The following is a 24255-nucleotide window of genomic DNA, read 5'->3' as shown; positions in this document are numbered from 1 at the left end:
TGTGGGACTGTGGGTCAATTAACCTTGTCAGAGTGGGCGCCCTGATTCTAGTTTGTGGGCTAGACAGGCTACTACAGCCTGAGAAGGGAGATATGGAGATTTGAAAGAAGGACGAAGTGGGAGTTTTGTTTTGGTCAATTTACAATTTTTATTTGGGTGGATTAAGTTCGTTTCTCTATCACGTATGGATCAGATTTTTTCCCCCTTTCTTTTTTTAAACCCGTCCAGTTGGTGGCGCCAATACATATATTTGGGATGTAGTCCGCCATAAAACTCACAGAAGAAGAAGTTGTACCTACACCTGGTTTATTGTGACCAAAATGTGCAATCCGAGATGATTTTCTGTTTGTTTTATAAATAGTTTTGGCTCGTCTCGGCTGATGTATATCGACTGTCTTAATTCGCTACCGTTTGCTAGCTGGCTGTTAGGTATCACAAGCTAGCTATGTGGTTTAAATAGGAAAACTTTTTTCAAAACATCAACTAACGCCAATTTAGCACAAGTAAGCAGCTGAAAACGACTAAATGTCATGATCTGAGTGGATGTGGAACTACCTACGCTAGCTAGCGAACGTAAGTTAACATTTTACATTCCTCTTGATGCTATCTATCACGCTAGCTATTGACTGCGTGTTTGAAAACATAGCCACATAGCTTGCAAGCTAGCTAGCGTTAGCAGATAGACTGCTAGCTAGCTTGTCGTGCTATAGACGAAACGTACAACTTTGTAAAATTAAAACTATACATATGCATCGTTAGCTAGCAAACATTAGCTACATAAACTAACGTTATGTATTTTTAACTAGCTGGCTAATAGCTAGTTAATGTAGGAGGCATTTGGCGTAATTTTAGCTAGTAAACGTTAGCTTGCTAACAATATCCTAGTTAGACCAGAGCGGGCTACCATAATCTTCAAAGTTGACAGGTTAATTAGCTGTTTATGATTGTGTATAGTGCTTGTTTGCGCAGTCAATCGGAAGGTTATGCTTTTCACAAACACCACATGACGTTGTTACTGCTCTGGCAAATTATTTAGCAAGCCGAGTTCCCTGCCATCCAGGACCTCTAATTTACCAGGCTGTGTTAGAGGAAGGCCCAACATTTTTTTCAGACTCAAGTCACCCAAGCCATAGACTGTTTTCTGCTACCTCATGGCAATTGGAACCAACAGTACCCTAACAGCTTCTACCCCCAAGCCATGAGACTGCTAAACAAGACTGCTAAATAGCGAATCAAATTGCTACCCTGACTGCCTGCATATACCCTTTTTTTGCACTATTATACATACTCTATGCACACACACTGGACTCTACCAACACGCTCGCACATACTGACACCCCACCACACACACTACATGAGCCTGCACACATGCATATTGATGCCTCACACTTTAACACACGCTGCTGCTACTGTCTTATCTATGCTGTTGCGTAGTCACTTTACCCCTACCTAAACTCAGCAAAAAAAGAAACGCCCTCTCACTGTCAACTTTATTTTCAGCAAACTTAACATGTGTAAATATTTGTATGAAGGTATGATTCAACAACTGAGACATAAACTGAACAAGTTCCATAGACATGTGACTAACAAATGGAATGTGTCCCTGAACAAAGGGGGGGGGGGGGGGGTCAAAATCTAAAGTAAGTCAGTATCTGCATTAAGTACTGCAGTGCATCTCCTCCTGATGGACTGCACCACATTTGCCTGTTCTTGCTGTGAGATGTTACCCCACTCTTCCACCAAGGCACCTGCAAGTTCCTGGACATTCCTGGGGGGAATGGCCCTAGCCCTCACCCTCCGATCTGACAGGTCCCAGACGTGCTCAATGGGATTGAGATCCGGGCTCTTCGCGGGCATAGGAGAACACTGACATTCCGGTCTTGCTGGAAGTCACACACAGAACAAGCAGTATGGCTGGTGGCATTGGAGGGTCATGTCAGGATGAGGCTGCAGGAAGGGTACCACATGAGGGAGGAGGATGTCTTCCCTGTAACGCTCAGCGTTGAGATTGCCTGCAATGACAACAAGCTCAGTCCGATGATGCTGTGACACACCGCCCCAGACCATGACGGACCCTCCACCTCCAAGTCGATCCCGCTCCAGAGTACAGGCCTCGGTGTACCGCTCATTCCTTCTACGATAAACCCAAATCCGACCGTCACCCCTGTTGAGACAAAACCGCGACTCGTCAGTGAAGAGCACTTTTTGCCAGTCCTGTCTGGTCCAGCGACTTTGTACTAATCCTTTGCAGGTGTTGTTACTAGAGGTCGATCGATTTTATAATTTTTCAACGCCAAAACCAATTTATTGGAGGACCAAAAAAAGATAATACCGATTAATCGGCCGATATTTTTTATTTATATATAGGCAATGATGACAATTACAACGATACTGAATGAACAATGAACACTTATTTTAACTTTTAATATAATACATACATAAAAATCAATTTAGTCTCAAATAAATAATGAAACATGTCAAATTTGGTTTAAATAATGCAAAAACAGTGTTGGAGGAGAAAGTAAAAGTGCAATATGTGCCATGTAAAAAAACGAATGTATAAGTTCCTTGTTCAGAACATGAGAACATATGAAAGCTGGTGGTTCCTTTTAACATGAGTCTTCAATATTCCCAGTTAAGAGGTTTTAGGTTGTAGTTATTAGGACTGTTTCTCTCTATACCATTTGTATTTCATATAATTTTGACTATTGGATGCTCTTATAGGCACTTCAGTATTGCCAGCCTAATCTTGGGAGTTGATAGGCTTAGTTATAAACAGCACTGTGCTTCAAGCATTGCTAAGAGCTGCTGGCAAATGCAGTAAAGTGCTGTTTGAATGAATGCTTACGAGCCTGCTGCTGCCTACCACCGCTCAGTCAGTCTGCTCTATCAAATCATATACTTAATTATAATAAACACACAGAAATACGAGCCCTTGGTATAACATTGTAAAATCCGGAAACTATAATTTCGAGAGAAAAAAAGTTTATCCTTTCAGTGAAATACGGAACCGTTCTGTATTTTATCTAACAACTTTGCAACCCTAAGTCTAAATATTTCTGTTTCATTGCACAACCTTCAATGTTTGCCAGAATTTTACATAATTATGGCAAAGGAATTACGGTCTTTGTTAGGAAGAAATGGTCTTCACACAGTTCGCAATGAGCCAGGCTGCCCAAACTGCTGCATGTACCCTGACTCTGCTTGCACTGAACGCAAGCGAAGTGACAATTTTTTCCCCCTTAGTTAATATTGCCTGCTGACATGAATTTCTTAACTACTATGAGCAGGGACTCTGACACTTCTTTTGGGGGGTTTCAGAGTCAGTAGAAAGGCCTCTTTAGTGTCCTTTAAGTTTTCATATCTGTGACCTTAATTGCCTACCGTCTGTAAGCTGTTTGTTTCTTAACGACCTTTCCACAGGTGCATGTTAATTAATTGTTTATGGTTCAATGAAGACCTGTGAAGTTATTTGGATTTTTACGAATTATCTTTGAAAGACAGGGTCCTGAAAAAGGGACGATTATTTTTTTTGTAGTCCCTTGTTGTTCACTGTGTAATTATTCCCCGTGTCACTTTTTTTTTTTTTGTCTATTTTGAACTGTTGGACAAGGACCTGTAAGTTACCATTTCTATGTTAGTCTACACCCGTTGTTTACGAAGCATATGACGACTTATATTTGTGTTTTTTATTGTGCCTTCCAACCAAAGCAGTTTGTGGTTATGAGAGATACAGGCTTTGAATTCAACCTTTGACCGTGGTAATATAGCAAATATGATCTATTATATTGTCAAGATGGTCAAGTGACCGCTCTAACATTAGAAATGCATGTTCTCAAAGATGGGCGGCGAGATCAGGTGGGACCATTCTAGACATTGAGAGGGCAGATACAGTTGAAGTCGGAAGTTTACATACACCTTAGCCAAATAGATTTATACTCAGTTTTTCACAATTCCTGACATTGAATCATAGTAAAAATTCCCTTTCTTAGGTCAGTTAGGATCACCACTTTATTTTAAGTGTGAAATGTCCAAATAATAATAGATTTCTGCTTTAATTTATTTTTATCACATTCCCAGTGGGTTAGAAGTTTACATACACTCAATTAGTATTTGGTAGCATTGCCTTTAAATTGTTTAACATGGGTCAAATGTTTCGGGTAGCTTCCCACAATAAGTTGGGTGAATTTTGGCCCATTCCTCCTGACAGAGCTGCTGTAACTGAGTCGGGGCTTTTTCAGATCTGCCCACACATTTTCTATAGGATTGAGGTCAGGGCTTTGATAGCCACTCCAATACCTTGACTTTGTTGTCCTTAAGCCATTTTGCCACAACTTTGGAAGTATGCTTGGTCATTGTCCATTTGGAAGACCCATTTACAACCAACCTTTAACTTCCTGACTGATGGCTTGATGTTGCTTCAATATATCCGAAGAATTTTCCTGCCTCATGATGCCATCTATTTTGTGAAGTGCACCAGTCCCTCCTGCAGAAAAGCACCCCCACAACATAATGCTGCCACCCCTGTGCTTCACAGTTGGGATGGGGTTCTTTGGCTTGCAAAAATCCCCCTTTTACCTCAACATATCAATGGTCATTATGGCCAAACGGTTCTATTTTTGTTTCATCAGACCAGAGGACATTTCTCCAAAAAGTATAATCTTTGTCCCCATGTGCAGTTGCAAACCGTAGTCTGGCTTTTTTATGGCGGTTTTGGAGCAGTGGCTTCTTCCTTGCTGAGCGGTCTTTCAGGTTATGTTGATATAGGACTCGTTTTACTGTGGATATTAGAGGTCGACCGTTTATGATTTTTCAATGCCGATACCGATTATTGGAGGACCAAAAAAGGCCCATACCGATTAATCGGCAGATTTTGTATTTTTTTATTTGTAATAGTGACAATTACAACAATACTGAATGAACACTTATTTTAACTTAATATAATACATCAATAAAATCAATTTAGCCTCAAATAAATAATGAAACATGTTCAACTTGGTCAATACCCATACCGTATCCGGGATCACTTTCCTAAACAACCGCTGAATTGCAGGAGCGCCAAATTCAAAAATATCCTAAAACTATTTATAATCATGCAATCACAAGTGAAATATAGCAAAACACAGCTTAGCTTGTTGTTAATCCACCTATCGTGTCAGAATTTGAAAATGTATTTTACAGCGAAAGAAATCCAAGCTTTTGTGAGTGTAGCTTTTAATGCTAAATCAGCTAATCCCAAATCAGCATGTCACGAAAGAGTGAAAAGCAATAAAATGTATGGCTTACCTTAGATAATCTTCAGACGTGTCCACTCACGAGACTCCCAGTTACACAACAAATCTTCTTTTTGTCCGATAAATATTACTTTTATCACAAAAAAACGCCATTTGGGTTGTGCGTCATGAAGAAAAAAAGTGTGCCTCATTCAGGTCCTGAACGGAAGAGAGAAATTTCCAAACGTATCAGATTAAAAAATATTCCTTAAACTATTTATAATCATGCAATCACAAGTGAAATCTAGCAAAACACAGCTTAGCTTGTTGTTAATCCACCCATCGTGTCAGATTTTGAAAATATATTTTACAGCGAAAGAAATCCAAGCTTTTGTGAGTGTAGCATTCTATGCTACATTAGCTTAGCCTTATATTAGCTTGCTTGGCTTGGCCACGAAAGTTATAAAAGCAATCAAATTAATCGCTTACCTTTGATAATCTTCGGGTGGTTCCACTCACGAAACTTCCAGTTACACAACAAATGTTCTTTATGTTTGATAAATATTACTTTTATATCCAAATACCTCCCGTTCGTTATGCGCCAAAATCCACCATAAAGAGCATTCGCCAAAACGCATACGAAAATGCCAATTAATATCCATAAATTCCACAGAAACATGTCAAACGTTTTTTATCATGAATCCTAAGGTTGTTTTTCAAATATCTATTCGATAATATATCAACCGAGAGTGTTGCTTATTCATTGCGAATGGGAGGAACAATGGCCGCATTTCTCTGTTACGCAGAGCTCACTCTGAGAGCCCCCACCTATCCACTTACGCAATGTTGCCCCTTCACGCTCATTTTTCAAAATAAAAGCCTGAAACTTTGTCTAATGACTGTTGACACCCTAGGGAAGCCATAGAAAAAGAGATCTGGTTGATATCCCTTTAAATGCTCGTTAGACAGGCCTCAGAACTGAGGTTTCAAAAAAAATACACTTCCGGTTTAGATTTTCGTCCGGTTTTCGCTTGCAATATCAGTTCTGTTTAACTCACGGACAATATTAAGACAGTTTTGGAAACTTTAGAGTTTTCTATCCTAATCTGATAATTATATGCATATTCTAGTTTTGGGGGCTGAGAAATAGGCAGTTTCAAATGGGTACGTTTTTTAGCCAAAAACGAAAATGTCGCCCCCTATTTTCAAGAAGTTAAATATGACAAAAACTAAGTGTTGGAGAAGAAAGTAAGTGCAATATGTGCCATGTAAGAAAGCTAACGTTTAAGTTCCTTGCTCAGAACATGAGAACATATGAAAGCTGGTGGTTCCTTTTAACATGAGACTTCAATATTCCCAGGTAAGAAGTTTTAGGTTGTAGTTATTATAGGAATTATAGGACTATTTCTCCCTCTACGATTTGTATTTCATATACCTTTGACTATTGGATGTTCTTGTAGGCACTTTAGTATTGCCAGTTTAACAGTATAGATTCCATCCCTCTCCTCGCCGCTACCTGGGCTTGAACCAGGAACACATCGACAACAGCCACCCTCGAAGCAGCGTTACCCATGCAGAGCAAGGGGAACAACTGCTCCAAGTCTCAGAGCGAGTGATGTTTGAAACGTTATTAGCGCGCACCCCGCTAACTAGCTAGCCATTTCACATCGGTTACACCAGCCTAATCTCGGGAGTTGATAGGCTTGAATTCATAAACAGCAGAGCTGCTGGCAAAACGCACAAAAGTGCTGTTTGAATGAATGCTTACGAGCCTGCTGGTGCCCACCAACGCTCAGTCAGACTGCTCTATCAAATCATAGACTTAATTATAACATAACACACAGAAATACGAGCCTTAGGTCATTAATATGTTCGAATCCGGAAACTATCATCTCGAAAACAAAATGTTTATTATTTCAGTGAAATACGGAACCGTTCCGTATTTTATCTAACGGGTGGCATCCGTAAGTCTAAATATTCCTGTTACATTGTACAACCTTCAATGTTATGTCATTATTTTGTAAAATTCTGTCAAATTAGTTCGCAACCAGCCAGGCTGCCCAAACTATTGCATATACCCTGACTCTGCGTGCAATGAACGCAAGAGAAGTGACACAATTTCACCTGGTTAATAATATTGCCTGCTAACCTGGATTTCTTTTAGCTAAATATGCAGGTTAAAAATATATACGTCTGTGTATTGATTTTAAGAAAGGCATTGATGTTTATGGTTAGGTACACGATGGAGCAACGACAGTCCTTTTTTCGCGAATGCGCACTGCATCGATTATATGCAACGCAGGACACGCTAGATAAACTAGTAATATCATCAACCATGTGTAGTTATAACTAGTGATTATGATTGATTGTTTTTTGCAAGATAAGTTTAATGCTAGCAAGCAACTTACCTTGGCTTCTTACTGCATTCGCGTAACAGGCGGGCTCCTCGTGAGGCATGTGGTTAGAGCGTTGGACTAGTTAACCGTAAGGTTGCAAGATTGAATCCCTGAGCTGACAAGGTAAAAATCTGTCGTTCTGCCCCTGAACGAGGCAGTTAACCCACCGTTCCTAGGCCGTCATTGAAAATAAGAATGTGTTCTTAACTGACTTGCCTAGTTAAATAAAGGTGTAAAAAACAAAACAAAAAAATTTAATTCGGCAATATCGGCGTCTAAAATTACCGATTTCCGATTGTTATGAAAACTTGCAATTGGCCCTGATTAATCGGTCGACCTCTAGTGGATATAGATACTTTTGTACCGGTTTCTTCCATCTTCACAAGGTCATTTTGCTGTTCTGGGATTGATTTTCACTTTTCACACAAGTGCGTTCATCTCTTGGAAACAAAGCATCTCCTTCCTGAGCGGTATGACGGCTGCGTGGTCCCATGGTGTTTGTACAGATGAACGTGGCACCTTCAGACGTTTGGAAATTGGATGATCCAGACTTGTGGAGGTCTACGTTTTATTTTTCTGAGGTCTTAGCTGATTTCTTTTGATTTTCCCATGATGTCAAGCAAAGAGGTACTGAGTTTGAAGGTAGGCCTTGAAATACATCAACGGGTACACTTCCAATTGACTCAAATTATGTCAATTAGCCTATCAGAAGCTTCTAAAGCCATGACATAATTTTCAGGAATTTTCCAAGCTGTTTAAAGGCACAGTCAACTTAGTGTATGTAAACTTCTGACCCACTGGAATTGTGATACAGTGAAATAATCTGTCTGTAAACAATTGTTGGACTAATTACTTGTCATGCACAAAGTAGATGTCCTAACCGACTTGCCAAAACTATAGTTTGTTAACAAGACATTTGTGTGGTTGAAAAGCGAGTTTTAATGACTCCAACCTAAGTGTATGTAAACTTCCGACTTCAACTGTCCCAGTTTGAACAACAGGCACAACTCTGATAAGTACATTTTATTCCGTTGACGAAATGCCACATGCGTCCACATCAGTGCATTCTTAACAACCTAACCATTTCAAAACTTCTATTTGATCAAATAGCAAATTGGCATTTCCATTTTGTCGACTTAATTTGACTCTCATTGACCGCCATACAAAACTCCTCAGTTCGTGGTCTTATTTTCGTGGACAGATTTTTGGGCTTAGTAAACCCTGTCGCTTCACCTCTTTCTCTCTGGCTCCAGTCTGTTTATTTTTTTGTATTGATATTCCACCTAACATGCTGACCAGACCGGACACGTCACTTGCGCGAGCGTTGAATTAAATGCATGTGTGCATTTATTTTGCAGTCATTGCACCCACGCTACTCGCGGGCATCAGCGGCCCGACGCTAAAATAGAAATCTGTTCTTTTTGTGACGCGCAACGCGCTGCATGTCCGGCCTCTCCCATCTCCTCATTGGTTTTTAGGAGCATATACCCTCGTGGGTCATTTCTGGACCGCCATCCCCCTCTAATGCAAACAACGTTTCTTATAACACCAATGCCCACTTCTAAATTAACCTCTATCCCCTGGGCACTTGAGTAGATCTGAAAGGATTGGAGTGGATAGGTATAAGCAAAAGATGACGGTCCATACTCCGGTAGGTTGTAGTAATGCTTTAGTTTGCCAACCGCCGTATTAAGTCCAAAATAAGAAGCCTGAAGGAGGAGAGATGACGAGAAACGAAATCGGTTTACCGTTTTATCTGTGGATTAATTGTCGGAGTTGAGGACCTTGTGCACCCAATGTTTATATCCCAGGACAAATTAGCTAGCAACAGCAAGCTAGTTAACTACTCTGGGATATGTGGGATGCTAACGTCCCACTTGGCCAAAAGCCAGTAAAAATGCAGAGTGCCAAATTCAAATAAAATACTATAAAAACCCAACTCATGAAATCACACATTAAAGCTACGCTGGTTGTGAATCCAGCCAATATGTCAGAATTCAAATAGGCTTTTCGGCGAAAGCAAACAATGCTATTATCTGAGTTAGCACCATTGTAAACAAAGAGATAAGCATATTTCAACCCTGCAGGCGCAACACAAAACGCAGAAATAAAGATATAATTCATGCCTTTGACGAGCTTCTTCTGTTGGCACTCCAATATGTCCCATAAACATCACAAATGGTCCTTTTGTTTGATTAATTCCGTCTATATATATATATATATATATCCATCCAAAATGTCAATTTATTTGGCGCGTTTGATCCAGAAAAACACTGGTTCCAACTCGTGAAACATGACTACAAAATATTTCAAAAGTTACCTGTGAACTTTGCCAAGAAATTTCAAACTACTTTTGTAATACAACTTTAGGTATTTTTTAACGTAAATAATAGATAAAATTGAAGACGGGATGATCTGTGTTCAATAGAGGATTAAAACAATCTGTAGCATGCTTTCTGGTCACGCGCCTCTATCTAACAGGACACTTCAAGTGACCCTGATTCAAAATGGCGGTACTTCTTCATTACACAAAGGAAAAACCCTCAACTAATTTCTAAAGACTGTTGACATCCAGTGGAAGCGGTAGGAACTACAAGAAGGTCAATTAGAAATCTGTATTCCCAATGAAAATCCATTGAAAAGAGTGACATAAAAAAAAAAATCTGAATGGTTTGTCCTCGGGTTTCGCCTGTTAAATAAGTTCTGTTATACTCACAGACATGATTCAAACCGTTTTAGAAACTTCAGTGTTTTCTATCCAAATCTACTAATAATATGCATATCTTATCTTCTGGGGATGAGTAGCTGGCAGTTTAATTTGGGAATGCGTTTCATCCAAAATTCCGAATGCTGCCCCCTACCCTAGAGAAGTTAACTAAATTGCCATACATCTTTAATGCTTTTTGACCTGTCCCCAAATTAATATAATTCCGTTTGTTTTGATATTTCAACCTGCATGTCCTGATCGTGTGTGGGGTTACGAAATCAAAATGCGTGTGAGCGGTTTGGTCAGCATGTATGGCATTTTGAAAGATTTCAGAATCAAATGGGACATGAATTTATTTATTCAATCAAGGATGAAGCAGCAGTACCCGCCTTGCCCATTTATTCTTATTAGACTTGGCTTTACTTGATATAATATTACTTAATATTGGAAGCCGTGGTGTGCCTAGATGCTTTTGCCTAGATGCTTTCTCTTGAAATGGGTTCACGAGACAGGGTGTGACGGTTGTATTAACTTCTTGGTGGGTGTGTGTGCAGGTGGTGATGGCAGAACGTCGTGTGGAGTGTTCATGGAAGAGGCACGTCGGAGAGCAGCTGAAGCAGAGGGACCGTGTGCAGAGGCAGGCCTTCGAGGAGATCATCCACCAATGTTAGAGCCACATACCATGTCTCAGTGCTCAAGATGCTATTGATTGACTGGTTTTTAGTTCTGCTGCCTGTGCAGTTATCCCAGAAAGTGTGTTTTTAAAGTACCTTTTTGTGTTTGTCTCAGATAACCGTCTCTTGGAGAAGTCCGATCTACAGGCTGTTCTTTCAGAGAGATACCAGTCGGACAAATATGACTTTCAGAACAGACATGACGGCAGGTAGGCATCCCCAGGATTTGACCTTTGAACTTGTTTGTGTGTGTTGCGAAGTCAAGCTACTACCATATTGCTTATACCTATCCACTCCAGTCCTTTTAGATCTACTCGAGTGCCTAGGGGATAGAGGTTAATTTAGAAGTGTTATATGAACCGTTGTTTGCATTAGAGGGGATGGTGTTCCAGAAATCCCTTGCTTGTGAGAAAGTCTAAATGGGATCCTTGGGACATCCAAATCTTAGTCACCACATTGACGTTGAAACGGTTAGGTAAGGGTTATGGTCGGGTTAGGGTAGGGATTTCCCAAGAATCCCAGATCGCACTAACCTTGCTTGTGACCTTGTCTAACCATTTGTGTTTGGTTCCTCAGCCCGGGGGCGGACTCGAGTCGTAGTGACAACCTACAGCAGGAGATGGCCCAGATGCGAATCAGGCACCAGGAGGAGCTGACAGAGCTTCATAAGAAACGGGGCGAGGTTAGCGTGTTTATTGTTCCTGCCCGTCCAACGTCCAGGCCAAATCTTCCTCTGGAGAACTACACTGTAGGCTTTCGCGCCGACCCTAAACTGGCTCAGCTAATTGAGGTTCCGGGGAGCAGCTAAATAGTAGAATTTGGTGTGCTAGATTAGGGTTGGGGTGAAATCTGGAGGGTAGATCTCCAGAATGAGGGTTGGTCACCCCTTGGCTGTGTCTGAAAATGTTACTAGATGCCAAATCCTTGCTTCCTCATTTCCTCTCAAAACGAACTGGCCCCGGTTTGAGGCAAAAATAGAACAGGTTTAAATTAACAAACCACTTCATACACAGAACAAAAATATAAACTCAATCAACAATTTCAAAGATTTTACTGAGTTAAAGTTCATTATAAGGAATTCAGTAAATTTGAATTAAATTCATTAGGCCCTAATCTATGGATTTCACGTGACTGGGAATACAGATGGTTTCAGAAAATAAAAAGTAGGAGCGTGGATCAGAAAACCACTATCTGGAGTGACCACAATTTGCTTCATGCAGCGTGACACATCTTCGCATAGAGTTGATCAGGCTGTTGATTGTGGAATGTTGTCCCACTCCTCTTCAAAGGCTGTGCGAAGTAGCAGGATATTGGCGGGAACTGGAACACGCTAGTGTACACGTCGCTCCAGATCATGCCAAACATGCTCGGTGGGTGACATGTCAGGTGAGTATGCAGGCCATGGAAGAACTGGGACATTTTCAGCTTCCAGGAATTGTGTAGAGATCCTTGCGACATGGGTCTGTGCATGATCTTGCTGAAACATGGTGATGGTGGAGGATGAATGGCACGACAACGGGCCTCAGATCTTGTCACGATATCTCTGCATTCAAATTGCCATCGATAAAATGCAATTTTGTTCGTAGCTAATGCCTGCAAATATCATAACACCACCGCCACCATGGGGTACTCGTTGACGTCAGCAAACCGCTTGCCCACACGATGCCATACATGCTGTCTGCCACCTGCCCGGTACAGTTAAAACCCGGATTCATCTGTGAAGAGCACACTTCGCCAGCGTCGGTGAGCATTTGCCCACTGATGTTGGTTACGACCTGCAGACAGGTCAAGACCCTGGTGATGACGACGATCACTCAGATCTTCCCTGACACGGTTTCTGACAGTTTGTGCAGAAATTCTTTGTTTGTGCCAGATGTGGAGGTCCTGGGCAGGCATGGTTACACGTGATCTGCGGTTGTGAAGCCAGTTTGACATACTGCCAAATTCAAATTATTTTTATACATAAATATTTATTTTTGTTGGACATGAAAATAAATACAAATTAACAGAACATCCTTTTATCCTCATATACACCTCCCTTCCCTTAACAACAAAAGCAACATGCATATAAAATTAAAATATACAATTGGAAATAATATATAAATATACATATGTACATATACAGTACCAGTCAAAAGTTTGGACACCTACTCATTCAAGGGGTTCTTTTTTAAAACTATTTTCTACATTGTAGAATTAAAGTGAAGATGTCAACTATGACATAACACATGTAACCAAAAAGTGTTAAAAAAAATCTAAATATAATTGATTTTCAGAGTAGTCACCCTTTGCCTTTATGACAGCTTTGCACACTCTTGGCAATCTCTCAACCAGCAGTCTTGAAGGAGTTCCCACATGTTATTTTATTTAACCTTCACTTAACTAGGCACCTCCGCTAAGAACAAATTCTTATTTACAATGACTGCCTATGGGACTTGCTGCCTTGTGGGAATCCCAATCACGTCCGGATGTGAAACATCCTGGATATATGCTGAGCACTTGTTGGCTGCTTTTCCTTCACTCTGCAGTCCAACTTATCCCAAACCATATCAATTGGGTTGAGGTCAGGGGATTGTGGAGGCCAGGTCATCTGATGCAGCACTCCATCACTCTCCATCTTGGTCAAATAGCCCTTACACAGCCTGGAAGTGTGTTGGGTCATTGTCCTGTTGAAAAACTAATGATAGTCCCACTAAGCCCAAACCAGATGGGATGGTGTATCGCTGCAGAGTGCTGTGGTAGCCATGCTGGTTAAGTTTGCCTTGAATTCTAAGTAATTCACTGACCGTGTCAGTAGCAAAGCACCCCATCACCATCACACCACCTCCATGCTTCACGGTGGGAACCACACATGCAGAGATCATCTGTTCACCTACTCTGCGTCTCACAAAGACACGGCGGTTGGAACCAAAAATCTCACATTTGGACTCATCAGATCAAAGTACAGATTCCCACCGGTCCAATTTCCTTTGCTCGTGTTTCTTTGAAACATACCAAACCTCTCTCTCGCCACAAAACAAACCTGGTCGAGTTTGGAGGATAAAAATAGGTGTCTGTTACAAATAGGGCTGAAAGTCTAAAATGTTGACAATTGTCTCCAGATCTTCAAAGTAGCGAGCACAATGGGGTTTCCAGTATAATTTGAAGGAAACCAGGACAGTGGGGCACAAGTAAGAGCAGGAAGGGAGGATAATTGGCAGAAGTGTGCTTCTGAGCGCCAGTTGGTACTTGGCGCATTACACCAGACAATTTTGTGTATTGGCTGCCCAAAAGTAAAGCAGTAAATTCTTTGAAGTATTGCTCTACGTATCCTAGGTGATTTGCCTGACCAGATAAAAATGACTGAACCTATCCAACTTGGTGTAAAATTATTCCGGCAGAATGATTGGAAGACATTGAAAAAGGTATAGAAACCTAGGTAAAATGTTGTAGATTGGAGTCTGCCAGCTAAGGAGCGAGGCAGAGTCTGCTTTAACTTGTGTGACTAGACTTGCAAAGTCAGTTTTATGGAGGATAGCCAGAGAATGTGTTGTATTCACACATAAATAGGAAAAACCAGAGGGTGACAGACAAAGGCAGTGTTCCAGGGGGAATTTGCTTGGCAGCGGGGTTGACCGAAAACGTTCAATTTGTAACCTGAGAGTGATCCAAATGTGTTTAAAATATGCTGTATGTTATTGACCGTTCACAGGGTTAGTGATTTATAATAGTAGATAATCTGCATACAGTGACACTTTTTTTTCTTCATTAGCTTGGTTTATTCCAGTGAATGATGAGGATTTTAAGGCCAAGGAAAGCGGTTCTATCGCAAGTGCAAACAGGAGCGGGGACGTAAGGAACCCTTGACGGGTCCCTCTGGAGAGGGAATTATTTTCAATGTTGAGTCAGTGTGTACGCTAGCCGTAGGAGTAGAATAGAGCAGTTGTCGGCCTTTGATGAAACCCGTTTGATCATCAGATATGACATCCTGAAGGCAGGGTTCCAGCCGGCATGCTAGAACCTTAGCTAATAGTTTAACATCCGCAATCAAAAGTGAAATGAGCCGATATCCACCACATTCCACCGGATCTTTATCTTGAGTATTAGTGAGATGGAGGCTTGAATTGGCATCGGGGGGGCCCTGTGCTATTGAGTCGGTGAACATATCTAATAGTAATGGGGCAAGTTGATCGGATAATAAAACGTAAGGGCAAGCCATCAGGGCCTGCGGCCTTGCCACTTTGCGTTAACTTTAGACCCTTATCTCATCTAGATGCCGAGGGTTATCCAGAACTTTACTCATGTCCATAACTTAGCTATCAATGGATGGAATATCTAAAGAGTTGTCCATAGCTGTATTATCTGATGGTGGTTTGGATTTGTGGAGGTTGGAATAAAATTACAAGTTATATTAATATTAGAGGGATCACTTGCAATATTATGGGAAGAGTCATATACCTGAGAAATAAGATGAGATTTTAAGCGTTAGTTGGTGTGCCAAAAGGCGGTTGGCCTTGTCACCATATTCGAAGTACGTCCCCTTTGTTTGTTGCAACAGAAACTCTGCTTTATCAGTGGAAAGTAGGTTAAATTGAGTTTGAAGTTTTAGCGCCTCTGCGTATAATTCAGGGAATAGGGAAGTTGCATATTGGTGGTCTATTGCCAGGATTAAGTCCAGTAGTTCTTGAAGTTTCAGTTCTTTGTTTCACCATAATGAGCATTGTAAGAAATTCTTTCCCCGTAATACACCTTTGGCACTCTCCCAAAGAAGAGAGGGAGAGGTGTCGTCATGAATACATCTGTTGGTTGAAATAGTCACAGAATTCTTTGTTAGACAATATGGTCCTGTTAAATCTCCAATTCTACTATTTTCTTCTGTTCGGAGTAAGAGCTTAGGCATAATGTGGGGGGAATGGTCCGAAATTACTATAGCAGAATATTCTGTAGTCTTAACTGAGGGGAGACAGGTTTTATCTAAAAAGTAGAGGCGGTGGGTGTTAAGATTAGGGAGTGAGGCTAAAATATGTCATAAATCTAGTAAAAGTGATCATCACCAACTAAGGCCAACCAATCATGGTAGTTCAGAATCTCCATTAAAAAAATATATACATCAAGCAGACCCCAAATTTAAAAATGTGCATTCGGAAAGTATTCAGACCCCTTTTTCCAAATTTTGTTACTTTACAGCCTTATTCTAGAATGGATTAAATCGTTTTTTCCCCTCATCAATCTACACACACTACCCAATAATGACAAGGCAAAAACAGGTTTTTAGAACTGAAATATCACATTTACATAAATATTCTGACCGTTTACTCAGTACTTTGTTGAATCACCTTTGGCAGTGATTACACCCTTGAGTCCTGGGTATGGCGCTACAGTCTTGGCACACCTGTATTTTTGGAGTTTCTCCCGCTGTTATCTGCAGATCCTCAAGCTCTGTCAGGTTGGATGTGGAGCGTCACTGCACAGCTATTTTCAGGTCTCTTCAGAGATGTTCGATCGGGTTCATGTCCGGGCTCTGGCTGGGTCACTCAAGGACTTTCAGAGACTTGTCCCGAAGCCACTCCTGCGTTGTCATGGCTGTGTGCTTAGGGTCGTTGTCCTGTTGGAAGGTGAACCTTCGCCCCAGTCTAAAGTCCAGAGCGCTCTGGAGCAGGTTTTCATCAAGGATTTCTCTGTACTTTGCTCCGTTCATCTTTGCCTTGACCCTGACTGGTCTCCCAGTCCCTGTGGCTGAAAAACATCCCCGCAGCATCATGATGCCACCGCCATACTTCACCGTGCCAGGTTTCCTCAAGACGTGACGCTTGGCATTCAGGCCAAAGAGTTCAATCTTGGTTTCATCAGACCAGAGAATCTTGTTTCTCATGGTCTGAGTGTCTAGGTGCTTTTTGCCAAACTTCGAACAGGCTGTCATGTTCCTTTTACTGAGTGGCTTCCGTCTGGCCACTCTACCATAAAGGCCTGATTGGTGGAGTTGTGTATTTATCTTCAAAATATTCTTACAATGTAGAGGACTAAAGGTCAAGAGGACTAAAATTCAAGCGTACTAACGATCAATGGAAATAGTGGTTTGTCTGTAACAGGGGATTAATGATCAATGGGTCAGAGACATGGGAGAAATTTCAGTCCTGGACTCCTAGCTACATGGCAAGTTCTCATTGGTCTGAATTGTTTATACATTGAACCTGAAATAGGATACTTGTTATTTAGCCATTGGCAAGGAATTCAAATTGGTCAATTACAGGCTAGGGCTGGGTTATAAAACTACATCCTGTCCCTTTGTTCTGTGGAGAGAATCACAGGAGCGAAGCACAGGGGAGAATGAACATCTACCTCCCCGCATGATTTGTTCTCTTTGAATAAACCTATTTTCCTCCCCCTGATTTGCTTTGGGGTCTGTGTTATTGAAGAGTAACATCAACTGCTAAGAGTGCTTCGGAGTGACCATCGGGTTCTTGGTCACCTCCCTGACCAAGGCGCTTCTACACCTATTGCTCAGTTTGGCCGGGTGGCCAGCTCTAGGAAGAGTCTTGGTGGTTCCAACTTGTTCCATTTAAGAATGGAGGCCACTGTGTTCTTTGGGACCTTCAATGCTGCAGACATTTTTTTTTTTTTTTTGGTAACCTTCCCCAGATCTGTGCCTCAACACAATCCTGCTTTACGGACAGTTCCTTTGACCTCGTGGCTTGGTTTTTGCTCTGACATGCACTATCAACCCTGGGACCTTATATACACAGGTGTGTGCCTTACCAAATCATGTCCAATCAATTGAATTTACCACAGGTGGACTCCAAGTTGTAGAAACATCTCAAAGATGATCAATGGAAACAGGATGCACAGGATCTAAATTGAGTCTCATAGGAAAGGGTCTGAATACTTAAGGTTTTTCTGTTTATTTCAGCTAATTTAGTAAAAATAGTCTAAATTTGTTTTTGCTTTGCAATTATGGGGTATTGTGTGTAGAATGCTTTTTTAAATTTAATCTGTTTTAGAGTAATGCTGTAACGTAGCAATGTGGAAGAAGTCAAGGCATCTGAATACTTTCCTAAAGGACCATTATCATGCACATGTCTTGAAACTGGGGCAGCGGGGGAAAATGCATGTCTATGCGCTTACAGTGAATGGAGGACGCTTTTCCCGTGGTTCATTTTCATGCCAGCCAGGTAGGCTATACTCCTGTTAAGATTAACAATGTGCTTTAATATTAGGAAAGTTGAGAAATAAATACAGTAGGGCTAGCCTATAGAAAGCTGATGGGATCCTCCTTTTTAGTAGAGGCCATCACTCTTTTATTCTCACGCTATTGCCTATAGAAATGTGGTGCAAAATGAGCTCAGGCTCTCAAGAAGTGTTTGATTTTCGAACACATTTGTATTGACGTCAATGATTGGAGTGAAAATAAAGTGCTGAGTACCAGGCAGTTAGCAAGTTTGGTAGGCTACTAATGACCATCAGCTTGGAGAAGCCTAATTACCGTGATTAAACGTTCACGTGGAATTTGACTGCCTTCATGGCTCGTGACCTCTAGTGTGGTGGTAATATGGTCGCCGCAGCAGCCAGTGTGTGGTATTCCATGAGGCTTTTGAAAAAAAACATGCTGGGCTTGACATTAACCTGTTTATGCACTTGTCCTTCAGACAAGGTGACTGAAAATGTTGTGGTTGTTTGATGCAAGAAACCACTTAACAAAGTAAAATGCATTTTTATTCCCATAACATTATTACAGAGAATCAGACATCTTATGCTACCCTCTGCCTATTGACTACTTAGCTTATTCAAGCCTGTCTCAAAATACATCACTGCATCACTCATCACTCGCTTTTCAAAGATGTTTAGAAATGTACACATTTTGTGCTCTTGTAGGAAGCATTCACTCCCCTATTGTTGACTACAAATTATCTATAACTGGGCTAATAACTTGCAAAGGATATTAACAAAATGTTCACACGTGGCTACATGCAGCTCTCGCTTTGATCTCAAAACAAGCGCATCTGCTCACGACCACTCATGCTGTAAACAGTCCACCATGAAAAAATCTACCAGCCGCTTATTTTTTAACAGCCAAAATATGTTTTGCCCCCGCAATAAAAAAAAACTGATGGCCATGCTTTTGTAATGTTTAAAAAATATATGTATTAGATGTAATGTGGTATATTGCGACCTAACATGCTGACCAGACCGCGTCACTGCTCGAGAATAAATGTATACATGTTATTCAATCATTGCACCCACACTCCTTGCGAGCGTCTGTGTAGCCAGGTGTTAAAATAGAACTTGGTTCTATTTGTGACTCAACGCGCTGCAAGTCCTGCCTCTCCCATCTCCTCATTTGGTTTTTAGGAGCATACACCTACAGAGGTGATTGAAAGAACTCAGGTGCAGAATCCAGTCGGTTGTGATAACGCACCTTAAAGTTGGTTGCCAAACGCCAAATAAAGTCTGAAGAAGCTTGAAGGAAGAAGGAGAGATTGACTAGAAACAAATTCGGATTACCGTTTAATCTGTGTATAAATTGTCAGCGTAGAGGACTTTGCATTTCAGGTAAACTAACAACTAATATTCCAGGACAAATTAGCTAGCAACAGCAAGCTAGCTAGCTAAATTGCCATAAATGTTTAATGCTTTTTGACATTTCCCCTAATTAATATAATGGGTTCAGACTTTTTGATATTTCAACCTGTGTCCTGATCGTGTCTGGTGTGGGTGGGCCAGACTGCGCCATGCATGTAAGTCTTTTAACCAAAATATCAGCTTTACAGGGACTATGGTGGTCTGTAATACAGACTTGGTCAGGGAGAGGTTGAAAATGTCAGTGAAGACACTTGCCAGTTGGTCTGTGCATGCTTTGAGTTCACGTCCCGGTAATCTGTCTGGCACCGAGGCTTTGTGAATGTTGACCTGTTTAAAGGTCTTGCTCACATCGGCTATGGAGAGTGATCACACAGTCGTCCAGAAAGCTGGTGCTCTCATGCATGCTTCAGTGTTGCTTGCCTCGAAGCGAGCACAAGACTTTTCGCTCGTCTGGTAGGCTCGTGTCACTGGGCAGCTCACGGCTGGCTTTCCCTTTTGTAGTCAGTAATATTTTTCAAGGCCTCCCACATCACATGAGCGTCAGAGCTGGTGTAGTAGGAGTCCTATATTGACCCTGCCTGTTTGATGGTTCGTCTGAGGGCATAGCAGGATTTATTTTAAGCGTCCGGATTAGTATTCCGCTCCTTGAAAGCGGCAGCTGTAGCCTTTAGCTCGATGCGAATGTTGCCTGTAATCCATAGCTTCTGGTTGGGTAATGTACGTACAATCACTGTGGGGATGACGTAGTCGATGCACTTATTGATGAAGCCGATGACTGACTGAGGTGGTATACTCAATGTCATTGGATGAATCCTGGTACATATTTCGATCTTTGCTAGCAAAACATTCAAGTAGCATCCGCTCCATCTGACCACTTCCGTATTGAGCATGTCACTGGTACCTCCTGCTTTAGTTGGTGCTTGTAAGCAGGAATCGGGAGGATAGAATTAGGGTCAGAATTGTCAAATGGAGGGTGAATGAGAGCTCTGTGTGTGGGGTAAAGGTGTTCTAGAGTTTTATATGTATTTTTTTCTCTTTTCCTCTAGTTGCACGTGACATGCTGGTAGAAATTAGGTAAAACGGATTTAAGTTTCCCTGCATTAAAGTCCCCGGCGGCTAGGAGCGCTGCTTCTGCATGAGCATTTTCTTGTTTGCTTATGGCCTTGTACAGCTCGCTGAGTGATCTTAGCATCGGTTTGTGGTGTTTAATTGATGGCTACGAATAATATAGATGAGAACTCTCTTGGTAAATTGTTATGAGGTATTCTACCTCAGGCAAGCAGTACCTCAAGACTTCTTCAGTATTAACCTTTCTAGGACAGACATTCCGCTAGCAAATGAAAGATAAACATCTTGTGAATCCAGCCAACATGTCCGATTTTTAAAATGTTTTACAGCGAAAACACTATGTATTTATGTTAGCTCACCACCAATTCCAAAAAACACAGCCATTTTTCCCAGCAAAGATAGCTTTCACAAAACCCAGAAATAGAGATAAAATTAATCACTAACCTTTGAACATCTTCATCAGATGACACTCATATGACATGTTACACAATACATTTATGTTTTGTTCGATAATGTGCATATTTATAGCCACAAATCTTGGTTTACATTGGCTCCATGTTCAGAAATGGCTCAAATATCCGGAGAAATTTTAGAGCCCCGTCATCTAACATAAATACTCATCATAAACTTTGAGATACATGTTTTACATATAATTAAAGATACGCTGGTTCTTAATGCAACCGCTGTCGGATTTAAAAAAAACTTTAGTAAAAAGCACACCATGCATTAATCTGAGACGGCGCTCAAATATAAATAACATTTCTCCGCCATGTTGGAGTAAACAGAAATACAAAATTACATCATAAATATTCCCTTTGAATATCTTCATCAGAATGCAATGCCAGGAATCCTATTTCCACAATAAATCGTTTTTTTTGTTCGACGTTCATTACTTATGTCATATTAGCAACTTTATCTAGCATGTGTAGTACACGTGTCCAAACACCGGCGCATTGAAGGCAAACGTCGGATGAAATCTTCAAAAAGTTATATTACAAGTCGAATAAACTGGTCAAAATTAGTAGAGAATCAATCTTTAGGATGTTATCATATATATCCAATAACATCCCAACCGGAGCATTTCTTCATGTCTATATAACTCATGGCACACATGGACATCACATGGCTAGCGTGCGTGGCCAGGAACTGGAACTCTGCCAGACCAGTCACTCAAATAGCTCCTATCTGGCCCCACATCACACTAGAGGCTTCATTCCACGTTCTACCGACTGTTGACATCTAGTGGAAGGTGTATGAAGTGCATACAGATCCATAAATGACAGATTTGAATAGGCGATGACTTTCACATCGACCCATTCAGATTTTTCACTTCCTGTTTGGAGGTTTGCCTGCCAAATGAGTTCTGTTATACACACACACACACACAGACATAATTCAAACAGTTTTAGAAACTTCAGAGTTTTCTATCCAATAGTAATAATAATATGCATATATTATGATCTGGGACAGAGTAGGAGGCCGTTCAATTTGGGCACCAATTCATCAAAAGTGAAAATGCTGCCCCCTATCCCAAAGCAGTTAAACATCGAGCACCAGCAGTTATTGACAAACAACCCTTCCCGCGATTTACCAGACATAGCTGCTCAGTCCTGATGCACGGAGAAGCCAGCCAGCTCTATATTATTCGTGTCGTCGTTCAGACACGTCTCGGTGAAATGTAAGATATTAGTTTTTAATGTCCCATTGGTAGGATAGTCTTATAATTCTAGATCGTCCAGTTCATCGTTCGCATTTTAGTCTTTAAAGATAAAATCTTCATCCAGTTCGAGGTGAGTAATCGCTGTTCTGATGTCCATAAGCTCTTTTCAGTCATAAGCGGTAGCAGCAACTTTGTGTACAAAATGAGTTACAAATAATGCGACAAAACAAACACAATAGCACAGGTGGTTAGGAGCCCGTAAAACAGCAGCCTTCCTCTCCGGCGCCATTATATATAATTGATGTCTTCACTATTATTCTACAATGTAGAAAATAGTAAAAATATAGAAAAACCCTGGAATAAGTAGGTGTGTCCAAACTTTTGACTGGTAATGTATATAATTGAGGCAGCAACTGAGTCAGAAGTTCCCAGTTATAAGTAGGGGTATGTGCTACACCACTGCTAATAATTATAAGTTAAGATTAACTATAAGAATTCTTAAGATGATAAATTATATCATGCTCAGGGCTCCAGCTATGCATTTGGTTTGCTAACTTGCTAGCTAAGTGGCTAGATGTCAAGATCAAGTTTCTTGGTTACATCAAACATTCAACCCCCTTGGCTCAAGATCCCTGTTGCCTAAATTTGTTTTGGGTCAAAAAATAGAAATGGCGCCCCTTGTGTTTCGGTAATACTGTATACTCCGGTATGACGTGATTATACGCAATGGCAACTGAAAAAGTGGGTATGTGGCCTGTGTACACCCTCCACTAAATCACTGTGGATGGGGCAGGAGTGGGACAGAGGACAAGAATCAAAGGCTCCATTGTTTTTGACTTTGTCATTGGCCTCATTGCCTTAACTCACAAGACGTATGTAGCCCTGTCCCCAAAGATCCGGTGACTGATAGCTGGAAAATAAAGGATTGCTCATGATCATTAGTCATGATCGATCAAAAGGGTGAAATTTGTATAAGTCTGGTGTTAACCACGTGGCTAGTTGTGATTTCAAAGTAAGCTTGTTCCTCAAAGGACTTTTTTTACCAGACAATATCTGAAGCACATACTACTGTTGGTTAGCTACTTAATTTGATTCAAATATGTCTTAATGTCTGCAACTAGGTCATTTGGAGCAAGGTCTGGATTTAAGACCTTGACTTTCTATTTGTTTATAATTGGGTTTGTTTTGTAACCAACTTGCCATCAGTTGTGGATGTTTTGACTGAATGTCTTTCTCTTCTCTCTTGCTCTGCTTTCATTTAGCTGGCCCAGAGTGTGATTGAGCTGAACCACCAGATTCAGCAGAAGGACAAGGAGATTCAGCGCAATGAGGCCAAGTGAGTCAACTCTCTACATGTTATTGGTCTCTGTGCTTGATTGGGCCTTTTTGTACTTTCCAACACTCCAGCTATTTGCTATATTGTTACCTACTGATGTTGTTCCCATGAACCAGATGTGTGGTTTCTTCCTGATAAATCAGGGATTTCTGACCATCCTATTTACACTGAAAAATGTGGTGTTTCATGAGCTGAAATTAAAGATCCCATAAAATGTCCATATGCACAAAAAGCTTATTTCTCTCATTTAGTGCACAAATTTGTTTACATCCCAGTTAGTGAGCATTTCTCCTTTGCCAAGATAATCCATCCACCTGACACGTGGCATATCAAGAAGTTGATTAAACAACATGAGCATTACACTGATGCACCTTGTGCTGGTGACAAAAGGCCACTAAAATGTGCCGTTTTGTAATAATTCCACAGATGTCAGAAGTTAATGGAGCATGCAATTGGCATGCTGACTGCAGGAATGTCCACCAGAGCTGTTGCCAGATAATCGAGTGTTAATTTCTCTACCATAAATCGCTTAAATTTGGCAGTATGTCAAACCGGCCTCACAACAGACATCGTGTGGGCGAGCAGTTTTCTGATGTGAATGGAGTGCCCCATGTTGGGGTTATGGTATAGGCATGAATAAGCTAC

At 41.0% G+C, this 24255-nt stretch overlaps 1 protein-coding gene across 2 annotated transcripts in view; it reads left to right on the top strand.

The window, feature by feature from the left end:
• Nucleotides 1-284: 284 nt before the first annotated feature.
• atg16l1 (ATG16 autophagy related 16-like 1 (S. cerevisiae)) overlaps nucleotides 285-24255 on the top strand; it is a 62702-nt gene continuing 38731 nt past the window's right edge. For both annotated transcript variants that reach the window (XM_038961697.1, XM_038961696.1), the window contains exons 1-5: nucleotides 285-573; nucleotides 10871-10982; nucleotides 11106-11199; nucleotides 11567-11672; nucleotides 23537-23610. In XM_038961697.1, coding sequence (XP_038817625.1) covers nucleotides 10877-10982; nucleotides 11106-11199; nucleotides 11567-11672; nucleotides 23537-23610 — 380 coding nt within the window. In that variant the 5' untranslated portion in view covers nucleotides 285-573; nucleotides 10871-10876. The remainder of the gene's footprint in view (nucleotides 574-10870; nucleotides 10983-11105; nucleotides 11200-11566; nucleotides 11673-23536; nucleotides 23611-24255) is intronic.

The sequence above is a fragment of the Salvelinus namaycush genome, chromosome 23 (assembly GCF_016432855.1).
Source record: "Salvelinus namaycush isolate Seneca chromosome 23, SaNama_1.0, whole genome shotgun sequence".
In the NCBI taxonomy this organism is placed as follows: domain Eukaryota; kingdom Metazoa; phylum Chordata; class Actinopteri; order Salmoniformes; family Salmonidae; genus Salvelinus; species Salvelinus namaycush.
The sequence above is the reverse complement of the archived record's forward strand: the minus strand, read 5'-3'. Positions and strand labels throughout refer to the sequence as shown.